General features: G+C 50.1%; 1 protein-coding gene across 1 annotated transcript; it reads left to right on the forward strand.

Moving 5' to 3' along the window:
- The first annotated feature begins 5,971 nt into the window (after positions 1-5,971).
- GRM6 (glutamate metabotropic receptor 6) lies at positions 5,972-17,635 on the forward strand. The gene is made up of 11 exons (XM_024116263.1): positions 5,972-6,130; positions 6,377-6,976; positions 7,927-8,143; positions 8,370-8,505; positions 9,156-9,310; positions 10,799-10,939; positions 11,042-11,242; positions 13,045-13,190; positions 13,283-13,906; positions 16,376-16,687; positions 17,438-17,635. Exons 1-11 carry the CDS (start codon positions 5,972-5,974, stop codon positions 17,633-17,635), a joined length of 2,889 nt encoding a protein of 962 aa, XP_023972031.1.
- Positions 17,636-18,220: the final 585 nt, after the last annotated feature.

An 18,220-nucleotide genomic window follows, 5' to 3' on the forward strand; every position in this document is an offset into this window, starting at 1 on the left:
TCCCCCTTGCATCACCCTCCCTCCCACCCTCCCTATCCCACCCCTCTAGGTGGTCACAAAGCACAGAGGTGATCTCCCTGTGCTATGCAGCTAGGTGTGTCCTTTAAAAGCAACCCAAACTGGATTTTGTTTTACCCAACCTCAAAATTTTTCTTTTAAAGGAAGCAATTAGTCCAATTACACTTATTCTAATTACTGATATATTTCAATTTAGTTCTCACATCTTATTTTTCCTATCTAATTGTCCTATATTTTCCATGTTTTAATATCTTTTAATTGTGAAAAATAACACATAATCCCCTGCATCAGCAGGCAGACTCTCAACCACTGCGCCACCAGGGAAGCCCACACATAAATTTTTAAAATGCAAGAGCATAAATGTGCAGTGTAACTCATTAGTATAAATCAAACACCTGTATGATCCCTAGCAACACTAAGCATACTCACAAACCACTTCCCTATTACAATCCTTCCTTGCATTTATTTGTGGTTTTACCACTGAAGTATGTATCTCTAAACACTATGATTTACTTTGCCTACTTATGAATACTATTTAAAATGGAATCACAGTGTACATATTCAACAATATGTAAGATGTGTTGTTATGCATAGTTTTGGCTCACTCATTTTTCTATGTAATATTCCAGTCCACATGAATATACCACAAGTTATTTATTCACTCTACTGTTAATGCACTTTTGATTTATTTTTAATTTTTTTCTCTAATGAATAATAATACTTTGAATATTCTTTTGCATGCATCTATGCATTCATTTCTCCAGGGAATATACCTAGCAGTAAAATTGCTAAGAAATAGGCATGTATATCTTCAACTTTAGTTATAATGCAAAACTGTGTTCCTTAGGATTATATCAATTTATCCTCCTACTAGCAGTGTCTAAAGAATTCCTATTACTCCCCATCTGCATTAACACATGCAGTTTTCAGTTGCTAGTTGGCCTGCCCTGCTTATTGTAATTTTAAGTTAAATTTTCCTAATTTTTAATGAGATTGAATAACTTTTCATTTGGTTTTTCATATTTTGATATCTTCTTTTGTGAAGTGACTGCTCAAATCTTTTGCCCATTTTTCTCGTGTAATTTGTCTTTTTATTACCTTCTGGATACAGTTATTTGTTGGTTATATGAGTTTTAAATATATTGTCCCACTCTGTGGCTTTCCTTCTCACTCTCGTTTTGTTGTCTTTTTCTCTTGTTTTGTTTTATAGAGAAAATAGTGTAATAAACTCCCATAAACCTATCACTCATCTTCTATAATTATCTTTTTTTTTTTTTGCGGTACGCAGGCCTCTCACTGTTGTGGCCTCTCCCATTGCAGAGCACAGGCTCTGGACGCGCAGGCTCAGTGGCCATGGTTCACAGGCCTAGCCGCTCCGCGGCATGCGGGATCTTCCCATACCGGGGCACGAACCCGTGTCCCCTGCATCGGCAGGCAGACTGTCAACCACTGCGCCACCAGGGAAGCCCCTATCCTTATATATTTTGATAGAGTTCTTAATTTTAAATTTGTTGAATTATAGTTATAGTTATTATGGTTAGTACTTTTCATGTTCATTTTATGATATCTTTCCCTAAGGTCATGAAACATGCTCATATATAATCTTTTACCTGCTTTATCAGTTTCCATTTCCTATTTAGGTCAATAATTCATCTGGAATTGATTTTGGCATCTGGAATGAGATACGGTTTAGGTTTCATTTATTTTCATATGGACACACGATTTTTCCACATTATTTACTGAAAAGATTGTCTTTTATCCAAATCTCTGCAGTGCCACTTTCCTCACTCTCTGTCTCTCTTTCTCCCTCTTTCTCTCAGCCTCCAGCTGGCCCTCCAGAACCCAAATCAGGCCTACTAGTTGGGGCTCCTGACCCAAGTTGATACAGAAAAGGGGAATCCCATTCACACAACCAGCTAGTGCCTTGTTTGCATTCCTGGCCATGACCCTGAAGCTGACTCTGGGAACTGTCTGTGACTGTTTTCTCACCACATCAGCAGAGTTGAATACTTATGACAGAAACTGTATGGTCTGCAAAGCCTAAAATATTTACTACCTGGCCTGCACTAGTTTTCTATTGCTGCTGCAACAAATTGCCACAAACTTAGTTATTTAAAACAACACAAATTTATCCTCCTACAAAGTTGTAAAATCAATATCACTGGGTCAAAATCAAGGTGCCAGCAGAACTGTGCTCCCTCAGGAGATTCTAGGGGACAGACCATTTCCTTGTCTGTTCCAGGTTTTAGGGCTGTATTCCTCAGCTTGTGGCTCTTTTCTGCATCTTCAAAGCCAGCATTTAGCATCTTCAAATCTCTCTCTGCTTCCATATTCACATCACCTTCTCTCTTATAAGGACCCTTACGCATACATGGGGCCCACCAGGATAATCGAGGATCATCTTTCCATCACAAATCCTTAATTTAATCACATCTGCAAAGTCCCCTTTGCCATATAAGGTAACATTCACAGGTCCTGGGGATTAGGATTTCGACAGATTGAGGTGAGGGGGTGCATTATTCGGCCTACCATATGGCCCTTTTAAAAAAAGTGTTTTGCTGTGATCATCATACCATGACACTGTGTATTATGGAGAAAATTCCATTAAATCTAAGTTCCATTAATTAAAAAAACTTTTTTCTGACTGCTGTTCTACACTACATCAGGGATAACTTCCCTGAGATTCATTCTATGGCTTTCCTCACTTTGATTTCTCTAATTTTGAAGAAAATGTATACTCTGGTTAAAGGTTTGCCATCATAAACAACAACAACAACAATAATTATGCAGTATCTCCCAATGAATACTATGCTGTTTAGCAAATAGTTCCCTTAAAATGAACAGTTTCTCAAGTATATTTCACACCTGAGTAATATCACTGAGTCCACAGTGTCAAATCCTTGGCTCAAGCTGCCTCTACTCACCTCACAACTCATGTTATCAGTTATTATTGTCCCAAAGCAAAGGTCTGGCAGACTAGGGAGAAAGCTCATTTGCAAAGTTTTTCGAGGGGCTTCCCTGGTGGCACAGTGGTTGAGAGTCCGCCTGCCGATGCAGGGGACACGGGTTCGTGCCCCGGTCTGGGAAGATCCCATATGCCGCGGAGCGGCTAGGCCCGTGAGCCATGGTCACTGAGCCTGCGCGTCCGGAGCCTGTGCTCCGCAACGGGAGAGGCCTGCGTACCGAAAAAAAAAAAAAAAAAAAGTTTTTCGAGGTGTTATGGGCTGATCTCTGTGTCACCTCCTGCCCCTCCGCACCCAAATTCGTATGTTGAAGTCCTAACCTCCAGTCCTAACCTCCGGTACCTCAGAATGTGACCTTATTTGGAGATAGAGTTGTTACAGAGGTAACCAAGGTGAAATGAGGTCTTTAGGGAGGGCCCTGTTCCCATATGATTGGTGTCTTTATAAGTGGATTTGGATGTACAGAGGGAAACAATGTGGAGACACAGGGAGAAGACAAGCCAAGAAGAGAGGCCTGGAACAGATTCTTCCCTCACAGCCTCCAGAAGGAACCAACCCTGCTGACACCTTGACTTCAGATTTCCAGGTTCCAGAACCACAAGACAATAATCATCTGTTGTTTAAGCCACCAGATCTGTGGTACTTTGTTATGGCAGCTCTATCAACTTAATATATGTGGTGAGAGACTCTTGCTTCCAGAGGAATTCCAGAGTTGGAATTCCCCAGGAACCAAAAAACCACATGTTCAAAAGAAACAAATTGTCATTTCTGTAACACTCTCTTCCCTTTCTGTCAAGATTACATCTACAACAAGCAGGGGCGTAGTGGGAGGTGCAAAGAGAAATGTATAGTTAGAAAGATGTATATGCACTGATGTCATCTGTATAGCCCAGTGAGTAATAGCCTAGTTCAGAGTCAGCCTGACTTGGCTTCACTATCCTAACTCTGTTATTTAATGTTTGTGCAATCCTGGGTAAATTAGTTCCTTACCTCTCAGTGCTCCTCAGTACCTCAGTTTTCTCATCTGTAATATGGGGATGATACTGACACCAACTTCACAGAGAGTGTTGTGAGAATTAAGGAGATTTATATATATATATTTCACACAGTAAGTGTAAGCTTTTAACACCCATTGTAATTATTTAATTACTACTCTCAACACTTCCTATAAGCCCCAGAAGAGAACATTATGGAGTCTAGACATTGGTACTCAAAACACTGAACTGAAATTTTTAAACTGTGGAATCTGCCATATTAAATTTCCCCCTTTACTGAATCTAACCAGGAGCTTGACCTAACCTCTCAAATCTCAAATGAAATTCTTGGCTTTCCTGTGTCCAAAACCAAAGTCTTGGTTTCTGCCCTCCTCTGACCTACTCTTCCCTGGTCCTGGTCCTCACATGCTCACGGGTGGCTACTCCCTCCTCCCAGGTGCCCCAGCCATGATGCCCCCCTCTTCATCCTCAGAGCTGGTTCTTCCCCTTGTCTGGAACTCACCTACTTCTCTCCCCTTCCACCTCCTGCACTCTGTTCAGACACTCACCTCCCTCCTGCACCACTGTGAGGGCTACTGCGCCAGCTCCCTGGTGGTCCATCCTACACTCAGGGAACCAGTGAGATGCTCTCATCCTGTAAGTCAGGAACCTGTTTTATGAAGTCAGCTGTGGCCCTTTCTAACCTGTCCTGATCAGGGGAGGGCTGTGGGGGGCTGTGTGAGCCCAGCGGAAGGGACCTACTACCTCAAATGCCCAGTTTGTACAGACTTCTGCAACATCAAGCTTGGGGCCTAGCACCAGCTAAGTGCCCCATCCTTCCCAACCTGTAAAATGGGTGAAGGCCAAGCTGGACCTCCCAACTCTGCCAGGGACAGGTGCCTGGACAGCTCTGAAAACAGAGAAAATCAGGGGCCTTGGGTGTGGTGGGGGAGGGAGAAGGGTGACATAGCTTTTGCTTGCTCCCCTCTGCCAGCTTTGCCCAAATCCCTGTGGCCGCCCTAATCCACCCTCTCTAATGGAGCCCAAGCCGGCTCAGCCCCCCTTAGCACGAACTTGCTAATCCATGGGGCTCGGAGCGCACCACCTGTCTCCAGAATGCACTTTGCTCTCAGTGTCAGAAAGGCAAATCCAGGGCCTCAGATGGGGATGGTGGTAAAAGTGTCCATCACCTTGGCCCAAAACCTGAGATGAGGAAACTCAGGTAACAAGAGCCTCACACGGTGTGTCACTGCTTCAGACCCCAGAGCCAGGAAGGCTTTATGAACCACCAGAAGAGCAACTCCTTAGGGTTCCATCATCAGATGCAAGAGGCAGGGGTGGGAACTGCAGGGCTAGCCTGCCCTGTCCCCTCCCTCCATCAAAGGCAGTGAGGGCTGCTCGTTTCACACCAACCTGGGTACAAATCCTGATGCTGACACGTGTCCACTGTGTGACCTTGGGCGAGTCACTTAACTCCTTGAGGTCTCTACTTCCCCAACTGCAAAATGGGTCTGATAGTAGAAGTCTCTTCTTTGTAGGGTTGTGTGTGTGTGATAAGCAGAGACCTTGCTACCATTAAAGGTCTGCTTGCTCCTGCCTTCTTCCAGCTCAGCCCTTTTCTCCCTCCTCCTGTTCAAGTGCAATCCTGTTTGCTCAGCCCCTGTTCCTTTCTCACTCCACTCACGGGTTTATTGCAGGGATTTGCAAGGAGAAAGCAGGGAAGTGCCTTAAGCAGCCTGAGCCAAGACACTGGTGGCCAGAAGAGAGGAAGAGTAACAGAAAACAGGTAAGAGCCAGAGAGAGACAATGAGAGAAAGGGACACTGACAGAAAGATAGAATGAGACTGAGACAGAAAGAGAAGAAAGAGAGAAGGGAGAGGGGTGGGTAGAGAAAGCCAGAGACAGAGATGAGAAATAGAGAGACCAGAAGACAGAAAAGGACAAAGTGTGTGTCAGACACATATCCAAAGACAGGAAAGAAACAGACCCAGGGAGTAGGAGAGGGAGGGAAAGGAGATGTGGGGAGAGCCAGTCCTGCGCACACGCCTTGCTCAGGACAGGTCTCCGCCCTCAGGGCGGCCTCTCATCCCTTCCCCAGAATCCTTAAATCCTCTCTCCCTCAGGGCCCTCGGCATCTGTCACTGTCCCGTCCTGAACCGACAGCGGCTGGCGCAGGTGAGTGTGGCTACAGAGGGGGCCTGTGTGTGCGCTGGGGATGGACTCCCAGTAAGAGCGGCCCAGGGCTGTCGGGGAGCGCAGGGGTAGGACTGGAGCCAGTGGTCGGGCAGTGGGGACCCAGGTAATGAGGTTCAGAGGGTGTGAGAGCCAGGTGGCCCGGGAAGGCTGGCCGAGTTGATGCTTCATAACTTCTCCAGCTGGCTCGGCCAATATTTAAATACTGCGCGCCTCCCCTCTCCCCAGGGCTTGGGGCTCACTCGCCTTTCCGCAGACCCGGGTCCTTCCTCTGCCGGGCGCTCAGAGCGTTCTCTCGTTCTGTTCCCGTCCCCACCCCGTCTTCCTCCCGCAGCCCGCGAGCCGATGGCCGGGATCCTGGCGCTGCTGCCGCTGCTGCTGACGCTGGCGCAGGCGGGCGTGGCGGGCGCGGCGGGCTCGGTGCGCCTGGCGGGCGGCCTCACGCTGGGCGGCCTGTTCCCGGTGCACGCGCGGGGCGCGGCGGGCAGAGCGTGCGGGCCGCTGAAGAAGGAGCAGGGCGTGCACCGGCTCGAGGCTATGCTGTACGCGCTGGACCGCGTGAACGCCGACCCCGAGCTGCTGCCCGGGGTGCGCCTGGGAGCGCGGCTGCTCGACACCTGCTCGCGGGACACGTACGCGCTGGAGCAGGCGCTGAGCTTCGTGCAGGCGCTGATCCGCGGCCGCGGCGACGGCGACGTGGCAGCCGTGCGCTGCCCAGGCGGCGTCCCCCCGATGCGCGCCGCGCCCCCTGAGCGCGTGGTGGCTGTCGTGGGCGCCTCGGCCAGCTCCGTCTCTATCATGGTCGCCAACGTGCTGCGCCTGTTTGCGGTGAGGGCCCGGGGGAGCGCCCGGGTTGCAGCTTCTCTCCCTCGTCCTTGCCCTGGGCGTGGCTGAGGTCTGGTCTCCTTGCGAGAATCACTCTAGTTAGATAAGAAACCTTGTCCCCTGGGCCAGACGCAAGCCTGTCTGGGAAGGTTGTTCGGAAGATTAAAGCGTCTAGAGTGCCCGGGGTAACTACGGCGTCCATTAATTGCAGTGTAGCCCATGAGCGTTTCTCTGCCTCGTTTTCTCTCATTTTCCCTCTTTCTTTGTCTTTCTTCTTGATTTTCTCTTTCCATCTCCGTTTCTCTCTCTTCCCCCTTCCTCCTTGCATCTTTCCTTCTCTCTCTTCCCCTCTCCTTTCCATAACGTCTTCACACTCCACCCTTCCTTTCTGTTTCAGCTTCAAACATCTCTGTCTTCCCTAGACCAGCTCCAGCCCGCTTCTTCCAGAACCTCCCCCTCTCTGACCTTCATACTAGCTCCCACCTGCTCCCTTTTATGTGTGTGTGTTTTTTGTTGTTTTCTTTTCCTTTTTTTTTTTTTTTTTTTTTTTTGCTCGTGAGTCTTTCTTTAACTTGAGGGATACACCCTCTTCTCTGCTAGCCGCCCTGTTCCCAGCCTCCCCAGCCACCATTCTCCACTCTGCTTTCACACTTACTGCCCCCACTCCTTCTCCTGGATCAGCTCAGCTGTAATCCCTGCTATTAATCACTCTAATGCACAAAGATAAACCCAGTTCCAAACAGGCCCCTCCATTAGGCCAGACACAGCCTTCAATCAAATAACCCCTCCCCAGCTCTCCTGCCTGCTCTGCCCCTCCTGGCCTCTCTATGTGGCTGTTCCAGCTTGCCCCCAGCACTGTAACCCCAAACGTCCCTGTGCTGGGTCCTCATTGCCCTCCCTCCCTAGGGTCACTGACCCTCCATCCACAGCCCAGTTGTCCTTCCCCACTCCAGATCCCCCAAATCAGCTACGCCTCCACGGCCCCTGAGCTTAGCGACTCCACACGCTATGACTTCTTCTCCCGCGTGGTGCCACCTGACTCCTACCAGGCCCAGGCCATGGTGGACATCGTGCGGGCATTGGGATGGAACTACGTGTCCACGCTGGCCTCCGAGGGCAACTACGGCGAGAGTGGGGTTGACGCCTTTGTGCAGATCTCCCGAGAGGCTGGTGAGCTTGGGGCAGGGGGGTCTGAGGCATGAAGGAGCCTGTAGAGGGTCCGTTGGACAGGGCATAAGCAGTGAGATAGGGCACTGGGTTCATGATGGGGAGCCTGGATGGTGCCCCCTGTGGGGCTCCTTTCAAAGACTCAGCCCCTGCCACAGTCATGAGTGGTGGTGGCCCTGGTGGGTGAATGGGTGGGACCGCAGCTGACTTTGGCATTTCCGACACCCAGGCGGGGTCTGTATTGCCCAGTCCATCAAGATTCCCAGGGAACCAAAGCCAGGAGAATTCAATAAGGTGATCAGGAGACTCATGGAGACACCAAATGCCCGGGGCATCATCATCTTTGCCAACGAGGATGACATCAGGTGGGACAGATGGCATGTTCAATCTCCATGTTCTTCAGAGGCCCTCCTTGAAGACCCTGCCGCCTCTTCTCACAGCCCAGCCACGTCCATCCTCCTTTCCCTCTTTCTCGCCTCCCCTTACCTTCCTGCCCCCACATACCTTTTCTACTGCCACCTCTCTGTCTGGTGCCCCCAGAAATGAACCAGGCCTGGTCTGGGTGAAAATGCTCCAAACCTAGCCAGGAAAACACAAGAATATATGTCTGTTTCTATAATTAACAGTGGGGGAGAGACTGGTGGGCCCATGTAAGTGCAGAAAATGAGCTGTCAGGGAAGGACTCCCAGGGGTAGGAGGGTATCAGCAGAAGGCCATGGACCCCAGCCTGAGCCCCAGCAGGAGAAGATAGGCCCTTCTTAAAGGTAGCATGCAGTGGACTATGGTGCACAGAACAAGAGGGCAGGCCTGGGGTCAGAGCCTGGCTGGACACTTTACTACCTGAGAAACCCAGGGCAAGTGTCCTAACCTCCCTACATCCTACTTTTCCTGATAAACAAAGGGTCTGATGAGTGATGCAGAATGGGATAGATGGATAGAGAAGAATGGAAAGTGACCAGAGTTAAGTTGGAGGAGGCTCTCTGGCCCTCACTCACCCCTACCCTATCCTTACCAGGAGGGTCCTGGAGGCTGCACGCCAGGCCAACCTGACCAGCTACTTCCTGTGGGTTGGCTCAGACAGCTGGGGAGCCAAGATCTCACCCATCCTGAACCTGGAGGACGTGGCCGTGGGAGCCATCACCATCCTGCCCAAAAGGGCCTCTATTGATGGTGAGTGGGGGAACGCCCTTCCCCACTGATCCCCTCTTGGGGGTTGCTTATTTTCCCCTTCTATAAAATTGTACCATGATCCAGGGTCCCTTCTAGGATTCCCAGATTCTAGAATTCTGAGATTCTGTGAATACATCCCTCCAAGCAGTGTTTGAATGAATTGGCAAATGAGGAAATGCACATCCCACTCTACAGGGTGAAGAATTGTTAGTTTTTGTTTGTTTGTTTAGTCTTGTGTTCATTCAATGCCTGTATTCCTGGTTCTGCCAAAGGCAGTCTAATTTGAGGGTGACTGTGGGAGAGATAGAAACCAAAGATGTGGGTCATACTGTCCTGTTGATCAATTAATGAGGCCTTCCTCTCCATCTCTCCTCCACCATCCCGCCTGTGAATATCTGGAAGAATGCAGGAAAGATGGCCACTTTACACTAGGATTTCTCATTTCCCCAAAGGCTAAACTGAACATGCTTTGATGAGGCACTTCAGGGTTATTTTATGAAGCGCAGACCCTTGTAAATGCTGAGCCCTGACTCGCAGGGGCTCCCAGCATTTTGGAGGTGTACACCCACCCTTACACTCTTTCTTTCCCTTAGAATGCATTCAGTTGCAGGCAACAGACTAGACTGAGAGTGGTTTTAGCAAAAAAGGCATTTCATTACAAGACAAGAGGTTTCAAAGTAGGGGCAACTTCATGCTTGGGGCAGTGAGTCAATGATGTTCTCAGAGCCCTGAGCTCCGTCTCCCCTTCTGTTCCACCATCCTCTGTAGTTGCCATATGCCTTCTTTTTTTTAAAAGTCAACCTGTTTTTGTTTTTGTTTTAATGAATTTATTTATTTTTTTATTTATTTTTGGCTGCAGTCGGTCTTTGTTACTGAGCGCGGGCTTTCTCTAGTTGTGGTGAGCGGGGGCTACTCTTCGTTGTGGTGCACGGGCCTCCCACTGCGGCGGCTTCTCTTGTTGCAGAGCATGGGCTCTAGGCGTGCGGGCTTCAGTAGTTGTGGCATGTGGGCTCAGTAGTTGTGGCTCGCAGGCTCTAGAGCTCAGGCTCAGTATTTGTGGCACACAGGCTTAGATGCTCCGTGGCATGTGGGATCTTCCTGGACCAGGGCTCGAACTCATGTTCCCTCCACTGGCAGGCAGATTCTTAACCACTGTGCCACCAGGGAAGTCCCATGTGCCTTCTTGATTGTGGTGTTTTATTCACAAAGTGGCTGCTGAAGCTCCACCCATTACATCTTCATAGCAGCATCCTAACCAGGAAAGAAAAGGCAGCAAAAAATTCTCTCGTGTGGTGAGGCTCTGAGCTTGTATCAGGATGCAAATTTACCATGGAGTCCCTAGATGGCTTTGAACTCATTGGCCAGGCCAGAAATTGGTCACATGGGTATCCCCAGCTGCAAAGTGAGCAAGCGGTGAAGGGACACAAGTAGTGAGCTGTGGCTGGCTCAGACTGTTGCCAGCCCCCTCCCTCCTTCCCTGTCTCTCAGGATTTGACCAGTACTTCATGACTCGCTCCCTGGAGAACAACCGCCGGAACATCTGGTTTGCTGAGTTCTGGGAAGAGAATTTTAACTGCAAACTGACCAGCTCAGGTACCCAGTCAGACGATTCCACCCGCAAATGCACAGGTGAGAGCTGCCCAGAGTGGTGAGGGTAGTGAGGGAGAAGGTGGGAGGCCAGGTTGGGCATCTGGGAGCCAGGCACACTTCCTCTGGGCATCCCTAGGACAGGTGAGGAACGCATCGGCCGGGACTCTGCCTACGAGCAGGAAGGGAAGGTGCAGTTTGTGATCGATGCTGTGTACGCCATTGCCCACGCCCTCCACAGCATGCACCAGGCTCTCTGCCCCGGGCACACAGGCCTGTGCCCGGCAATGGAGCCCACCGACGGGCGGATGCTGCTGCAGTATATTCGAGCTGTACGTTTCAATGGTGAGTGGGCGCCAGAGCCCCTATGTGAAAGAGGGGAAGCCTGCTGGGATGGAGTTCTCGGGACCTGGGACGACTCAGGATGGAAAGAATGGGAGAGCAGAAGGGTATAGTGGGAGCATCTGGGCCTGAGAGCTGGAGGCTCGAGCCAAGTTCTGGGGAACAGTTTTTAACACTCCTCCTTCTCCAGGCTTTGGTACCTCCTGCCCGAGGCTGCAAATTCCAGGTGTTGGGGAACTTCTCTGTGACCCTTTCTGCCTGGATCCCTCAGAGGGTCACACACAACTCTCCTCTCCATTGCACGGAGTTTGGAGTCGTCTGGTCTCTGAGGGCACGCATGGGGCACGGTGCAGACTGTGCAAAGGCACTGCTTACACAGTGGACAGGCAGCCCACTCGAGTCTCAGGCTTCCAAATGCCTCCCCAGCCAGGCCCTGTGCTGCCTGAGCACAAGGCATGAGTCTGTGTCCCCCCCAGTACGAGTACAGGGCCTGGCACATGGTCAGGGCTCAGAATAAGGTTTCTGAAAAGGCCCAGATGGACTCAGCCATGCTTATGGTTTGCTGGGGGGGGCTTCACATTGTGTTCAATTACTATCCTTTAGTAAATTAAGAACTCTCTTATTCCACCAAATGTTGAGCACCTTTTCTCTGCCAAGCTCTCTGTTAAAGAGCGTGACTTAGGGATTTCCCTGGTGGTCCAGTGGTTAAAACTCTGCTTCCACCGCAGGGGACACAGGTTCGATCCCTGGTCAGGGAACTAAGATCCCTCATGCCGAGTGGCCAGAAAGTTATAAATAAATAAATAAATAAATAAATAAAGAGTGTGACTTAATAGCACTCCAGAACAGCTCTGCAAGCTGGTAGAACAAGCTTCTAAAAGAAATAAAGCTGATTGTTCAAATCAGTACCTTTGTAAGTCTGAACTCATCCTCTCACCTGCGCAGTTAAGCTCTTTCTTATTTCTTTTAAAATTGTGGTAACATGTACATAGCGTAATATTTACTATCTTAACCATTTATAAGTGTACAGTTTAGTGGTGTACATTGTTGTGCAGTCAATCTCTAGAACTCTTTTCATTGTGCAGAACTGAAACTCTGTACCCATTAAACACTAACTCCCCATTTCCCCCTCCCCCAGCATTCTACATTTTGTCTATGAATTTGACTGCTCTAAGTACCTCATATGAGTGGAATCACACAGTATTTGTCCTTTTGTGAGTGGCTTATTTCACTTATCATAATGTTCTCAGGGTTCATCCATGTTGTAGAATGTGTCCGAATTTCCTTCCTTTTTAAGCCTGAATACTATTCCATTGTATGTGTAGACCACAATTTACTTATCCGTTCATCCGTTGATGGACACTTGTGTTTCTTCCGCGTTTTAGCTACTGTGAATAACGCTGCTGTGAACATAAGTGTACAAATATCTCTTTGAGTCCCTGCTTTCCATTATTTGGGGTATATAGCTAGAAAAGGAATTGCTGGATTGTGTGGTAATTCTTCGTTTAATGCCTTGAGGAACCACCGTATTGTTTTCCACAGTGACTGCATCATTTTGCATTCCCACCAGTGAAGTATAGGGTTTCAATGTCTCCATACACTTGCCAACACTTACTTTCTGTTGTTTTGACAGTGGCTATCCTAAATGGGTGTGAGGTGGTATCTCACTGCGGTTTTGATCCGAATTTCCCTGATGATAGGTGATGCTGAGCACCTTTTCACGTGCTTGCTAAGCTCTTCCTTTGTCCTGGCTGGGCCTTTGATGGGCTCGAGAACCAGCTGAGGATGACAGGCTCTCCTTCCAGGCAGCGCAGGAACCCCTGTGATGTTCAATGAGAACGGGGATGCACCCGGGCGATACGACATCTTCCAGTACCAGGTGACCAATGGCAGTGCGGGCAGTGGCAGCTACCAGGCTGTGGGCCAGTGGGCGGAGACCCTCAGGCTGGATGTGAGTGGCACAGGATTAGCTCTGGGCACAGGGAGGCGGACCCACCTTCCTGGAGGCGGGAGTCGCAGGTCCCGGTGTCCCCTGTGTCCCAGGTGGAAGCCCTGCAGTGGTCGGGAGACCTCCGAGGGGTGCCCGAGTCTCAGTGCAGCCTCCCCTGTGGGCCGGGGGAGCGGAAAAAGATGGTGAAGGGCGTCCCCTGCTGTTGGCACTGTGAGGCCTGCGACGGGTACCGCTTCCAGGTGGACGAGTTCACTTGCGAGGCCTGCCCCGGGGACATGAGGCCCACGCGCAACCACACGGGCTGCCGCCCCACGCCGGTGGTCCGCCTGTCCTGGTCCTCGCCCTGGGCGGCCCCGCCCCTCCTCTTGGCCGTGCTGGGCATCCTGGCCACCACCACAGTGGTGGCCACCTTCGTGCGGCACAACAACACGCCCATCGTCCGGGCCTCTGGCCGCGAGCTCAGTTACGTCCTCCTCACCGGCATCTTCCTCATCTACACGGTCACCTTCCTCATGGTGGCTGAGCCCGGGGCGGCTGTCTGCGCTGCCCGCAGGCTCTTCCTCGGCCTGGGAACCACCCTCAGCTACTCTGCCTTGCTCACCAAGACCAACCGCATCTACCGCATCTTTGAGCAAGGGAAGCGCTCGGTCACGCCCCCGCCCTTCATCAGCCCCACTTCGCAGCTCGTCATCACCTTCAGCTTCACCTCCGTGCAGGTGGGTCCTCGGGCTCCCAGGGTGACGGGGTGGGCAGACGGGGTCGGGGCTGGGGGTACGGGCACTGACCTCCACCTTAAAAATCAGAGTCCCTCTTCTATTTTGGCCTCTATGTTAAAAAAAAAAAAGTCCCAGGAGATAGGGCGCTACTGTTTCTGTAACTAGAAGAACTCATTTAGGAGCAGCTGTTTCCTCCTGCTTCATCCTTGAAGGAAAATGGATCAGTAAGGTGGGGAGTGCAAGCTTCCAGTTATTTTTCTGTAAAACAGTGAAATTATTTTCATAAAGTGAACATGCTCTTCCATAATTTGGTTCCCAGAGCAAAGAGAATCTGATAAATTTCCCCCAAGCAGAGAATCTGTTTCCATAAAGGGAGTTCCTGCTGCCCAGTCACTGGCTAACTTGGATAAGAGGCACAGGGTCTAATGATATTACGTGGAGTGAAGCATCCAGTTCCATAGATGGCCAGAATTTCATGCTGTATGTGCAGCAAAAGCAGAGTTCCTTCAGGGTTTTCTCTGAGATGGTAATATTACAACATTGGAAATGGCTCCTGTGGTCTGGAAAGCACTGGATGTTTTCTATGTAAAGGGTGCTAAGAGACAAGTGTGTGTGACATTGTATGACATTGCAGAGCCAGCCCGGTTCTCAGGGCCAGGTGGATGGCCCATGCTCAGCTCATTTGGACACGGCTCACTCTCCACCCCAGGAGAGCCCTTCTTCCTACCCAGCTCTGCATATAACAGGGTCATTCCCACCCATGGGCCTCAGTCCATGCAATTCTTCACAACTGGAAGGTGCTGCCATTTTCTGGCACATAGCAGGGTCTGAGAGTCCTCAGTCAGGGCCGGAATCTCAGTACACAGCCCATCCTCAGAAAGCACCTCACTGCTTCCTGCCTGAAACCCCCGTGGCACCTCTTGCCCCAGGATAGAGATGTTTAGACTGCATTCAGTGCCCCCCTCCGGCTCACCTATGGACTCCCCACATTATACCTCTCTTTCTAGAAATCCCAAATCTTTTCAAAGATGCACACCTTCAACTTTACAAGGTTATTCAGCAATATGATGGATGTGAATGGTATCTCATTGTTTTAATTTGTCTCTACTTACTAGTGCAGCTAGCCTTTGTACTTTCCTCTTCTGTGATGTGCCTGTGCCTGTTCCTGTGCTTTGCTCACTTTCTATTATTTTGTAGGCGTTTGTTACCTGTACTGGATGCTAATTCTTTTACCAAGTACGTGGGTTGCAAATTCAGTGGGGCACATTTTGGTTGCTACTCCCGTGTATCATAGGCCTTGGGTTTTAGTTTCTCTTGGGCAACTTTTCCCCCCAGCTAGAGGATTTCTAAGAGGAGCCTCCATGCTTCCTTCCTGGACAGTGGGTGGAGTTTTATTTTATTAGTCCCTTGTTCATGGAGCTGCTGCCTTTGGGAGAATCACAAAAAGGTGCTCCTTCTGGGTGTACAAATTATTTAAAAAGCATCCTTTCCCCTAGGATCACATAGCCCTACTCCAGGTGCACAGTATGGCACTGAAGTGTTGGCTATAGGTTTCAGCCTCGCTCCTCCCAAGTCAAGCATCTTGTGCAGTGAACCACCTGCACAAATGTAAGGGACGGCCCTTCCAGGGTTCCACCTTTATGCAGGTGTCTTAGTTCCTACTCCCCAGCTTCCCTTGGCTTGAGGTCATGTCTCCCCTCACTGTGAAGGAATTCATACTCTATCTTCTCCTTGTTAGGGCCTGTGTCTGACTCTGACCTCCCTGGCCACCTGGCATCAGTCACATTCTTACTGCTCTCCATCCAGTGCCTCTATATTTTGAGCCTCACTATACATTCACACACAATTTCATTATATCTTGTTCAACGTTTCTCTGGATCTGGAGAAGGAAGGGGGTCCTCAGGAACTTGGTTTGCCATATTGCTAGATTGGATCAAGCTAGTGTTTTCCCACCTACAGAATACATGATACTGCCTCCCTGGAGGGTTGTGAAGGGGAACATCTCTGCTGGGCCTGGTTCCTAATCAGTGGGACAAGCACTGACTCCTCCCCCAAGCTGGCATCATGTCCTCACAACAGATTGTGAGGGTTTCCATTCGGTAGATAGAGGAGATCTGATTAGGGTCACCGTTCCAGAGCCTCTGCCTGCAGTCACTGCACCTTGTTGGGCTCAGTAAACGGTGCTGGTAAAGGCTGAAATACAGGAAGAGGACATCCAGGGCCCCTTCCCCAATCAGCCCAGATGTCCCCAGCACATACTTCCACTGCAGCCCCTTCTCTCCACCTGCCTGTGTCACAGACCTTTGCCCAGGCAGTCCCCTCCTGGACAACCCTCCCCTCTCCACAGTGGCTGTCAGGCCTGAGCATCCCTCTCAATAGGCCAGGAGCCCAAAAGCGACCCTAACCTGCCAGAGGTCTCAGTCGAGGGTGAGGCTGGGTGTGTCTTTGATACCATGTTGGCTCCTGCAGGTGGTGGGAGTGATGGCCTGGCTGGGGGCCCAGCCCCCACACAGTGTGATTGACTATGAAGAGCAGCGGACGGTGGAACCAGAGCAGGCCAGAGGGGTGCTCAAGTGCGACATGTCGGATCTGTCCCACGTCGGCTGCCTGGGCTACAGCCTCTTGCTCATGGTCACATGCACGGTGTACGCCATCAAGGCCCGTGGCGTGCCTGAGACCTTCAATGAGGCCAAGCCCATTGGCTTCACCATGTACACCACCTGCATCATCTGGCTGGCTTTTGTGCCTATCTTCTTTGGCACTGCCCAGTCAGCTGAAAAGGTAATCCAGGTCCCCCATCAGTTTCATGACCTCGTTTGTTTCCTGCCTGTCCACAGAAGGGCTCGATTATTCCAAGAGCTGGGCCACCCATATGAATGATTGCTTGGTTGTCTGATTCATTCATGTACTCATTTGTCTTTCCAGTCTCCCTCCGGTTGTTCTCTCAGTCCCCTTTCCATTGTTCATTCATTCATTTTTTTCATCCATGCTTCTTCCAACCATCAATTAACTTTCTTTTATTCAATTATCTTTTCATATACTTTATATCTGCCAATCCATTCATCTGTCAGTCTATTTGTTTGACAGTCATTTATTCATGTGTACAGTGGAGCATTTGTTTATTCACCTCCGTCCTCCCTTTGTTTGCCTACTTGCTCCTTTATCCAGGTTTGGTTCATCCATTCATTTGTACATTTGAAAACATGTTCATTCATTCATTAACATGCTCTAGCATTTCTTAGGCATATGGACCATTTCCCCAGGTGTCGCTCTCTGTGAATGAACCTCTCACTTCCCTTGGTCACTTGTCCACTCAGTCCTGTGTCGTTTACCCTTCTTCCTGCCTATACCAGAGCCAAACTGTGACTACCAATTCTTCATGCCCCGGGGCCTTTGCTTACGCTGCTCTCCTTTATTGAGTGCTCATTCCCAGTCACTTGACTGAAATAGACTCACCTCCAGGCTGTGTGGGGGTGGAGGGTGGGAGAGACCTGGGCTGAGTCCCACCTGGTCCCTTCCTCCGTGGCTTAGATCTACATCCAAACCACCACACTGACTGTGTCCTTAAGCCTGAGTGCGTCGGTGTCCCTCGGCATGCTCTATGTACCCAAAACCTACGTCATCCTGTTCCACCCGGAGCAGAACGTGCAGAAGCGGAAACGGAGCCTCAAGACAACCTCCACAGTGGCAGCCCCTCCCAAGGGCGAGGGCACAGAGGCCCCCAAGTAGCAAGTAGGGGATGAATGGGACAATTGCTCCCTGTCCTCTGTTCTTTTCTTTCCCTCGCTTCATGGTGGAAGCTGTGAAGAGTCCAGATCTTCAGTGAGCCATCAGTGTGGGGAGTCCACAAAGGCCACGCCCAGCAGGATGGAGCTGGCCTGGACCCACATGACACATTTTTCTGTTTTTCTGTGCATGATGGCTTCGTACTTCCTCGCTGCAGACCAGACTTTCTACTCATGGTGGGAAACAGCCACTGAGAGAATCCTACTCTGGAGAGGGACTAAACTTATACTCACTGGTTTGAAGTTCAGAGATCATGAGGAAGCCCTGGGCTTGGCCCAGTGTGAGTGGATTTCCACCCCTTGATCAACCACCAGAATTTGGGGATTGGGCAGCATGTGAGACTATGTAGACCCCAGAATGAAATTCAAGGTTGGAGTCAGGGAGGAGCAGTTTCCACAAGAGCTCTGTGGGTCTGTATTTTGGACTGAGTAACTTGGGCTTGGGTAAATATTTTGCTGGTACAGAGGGATTGAGCCTTGGATGAGAGCCCTGTGAGAGAAGATGGGCCTGCACAGGACAGGGGAATGA

Source organism: Physeter macrocephalus, chromosome 2 (genome assembly GCF_002837175.3).
Source record: "Physeter macrocephalus isolate SW-GA chromosome 2, ASM283717v5, whole genome shotgun sequence".
Taxonomy (NCBI): domain Eukaryota; kingdom Metazoa; phylum Chordata; class Mammalia; order Artiodactyla; family Physeteridae; genus Physeter; species Physeter macrocephalus.

Bases quoted from the DNA above. Each gene is read 5' to 3' on its own strand.
- GRM6 (XM_024116263.1), top strand. From the start codon at position 5,972: ATGTGGGGAGAGCCAGTCCTGCGCACACGCCTTGCTCAGGACAGGTCT. The intron at 9,311-10,798 runs GTGAGTGGGGGA...CCTGTCTCTCAG, and splicing joins CAAAAGGGCCTCTATTGATG to GATTTGACCAGTACTTCATG. The intron at 11,243-13,044 runs GTGAGTGGGCGC...CTCTCCTTCCAG, and splicing joins TCGAGCTGTACGTTTCAATG to GCAGCGCAGGAACCCCTGTG.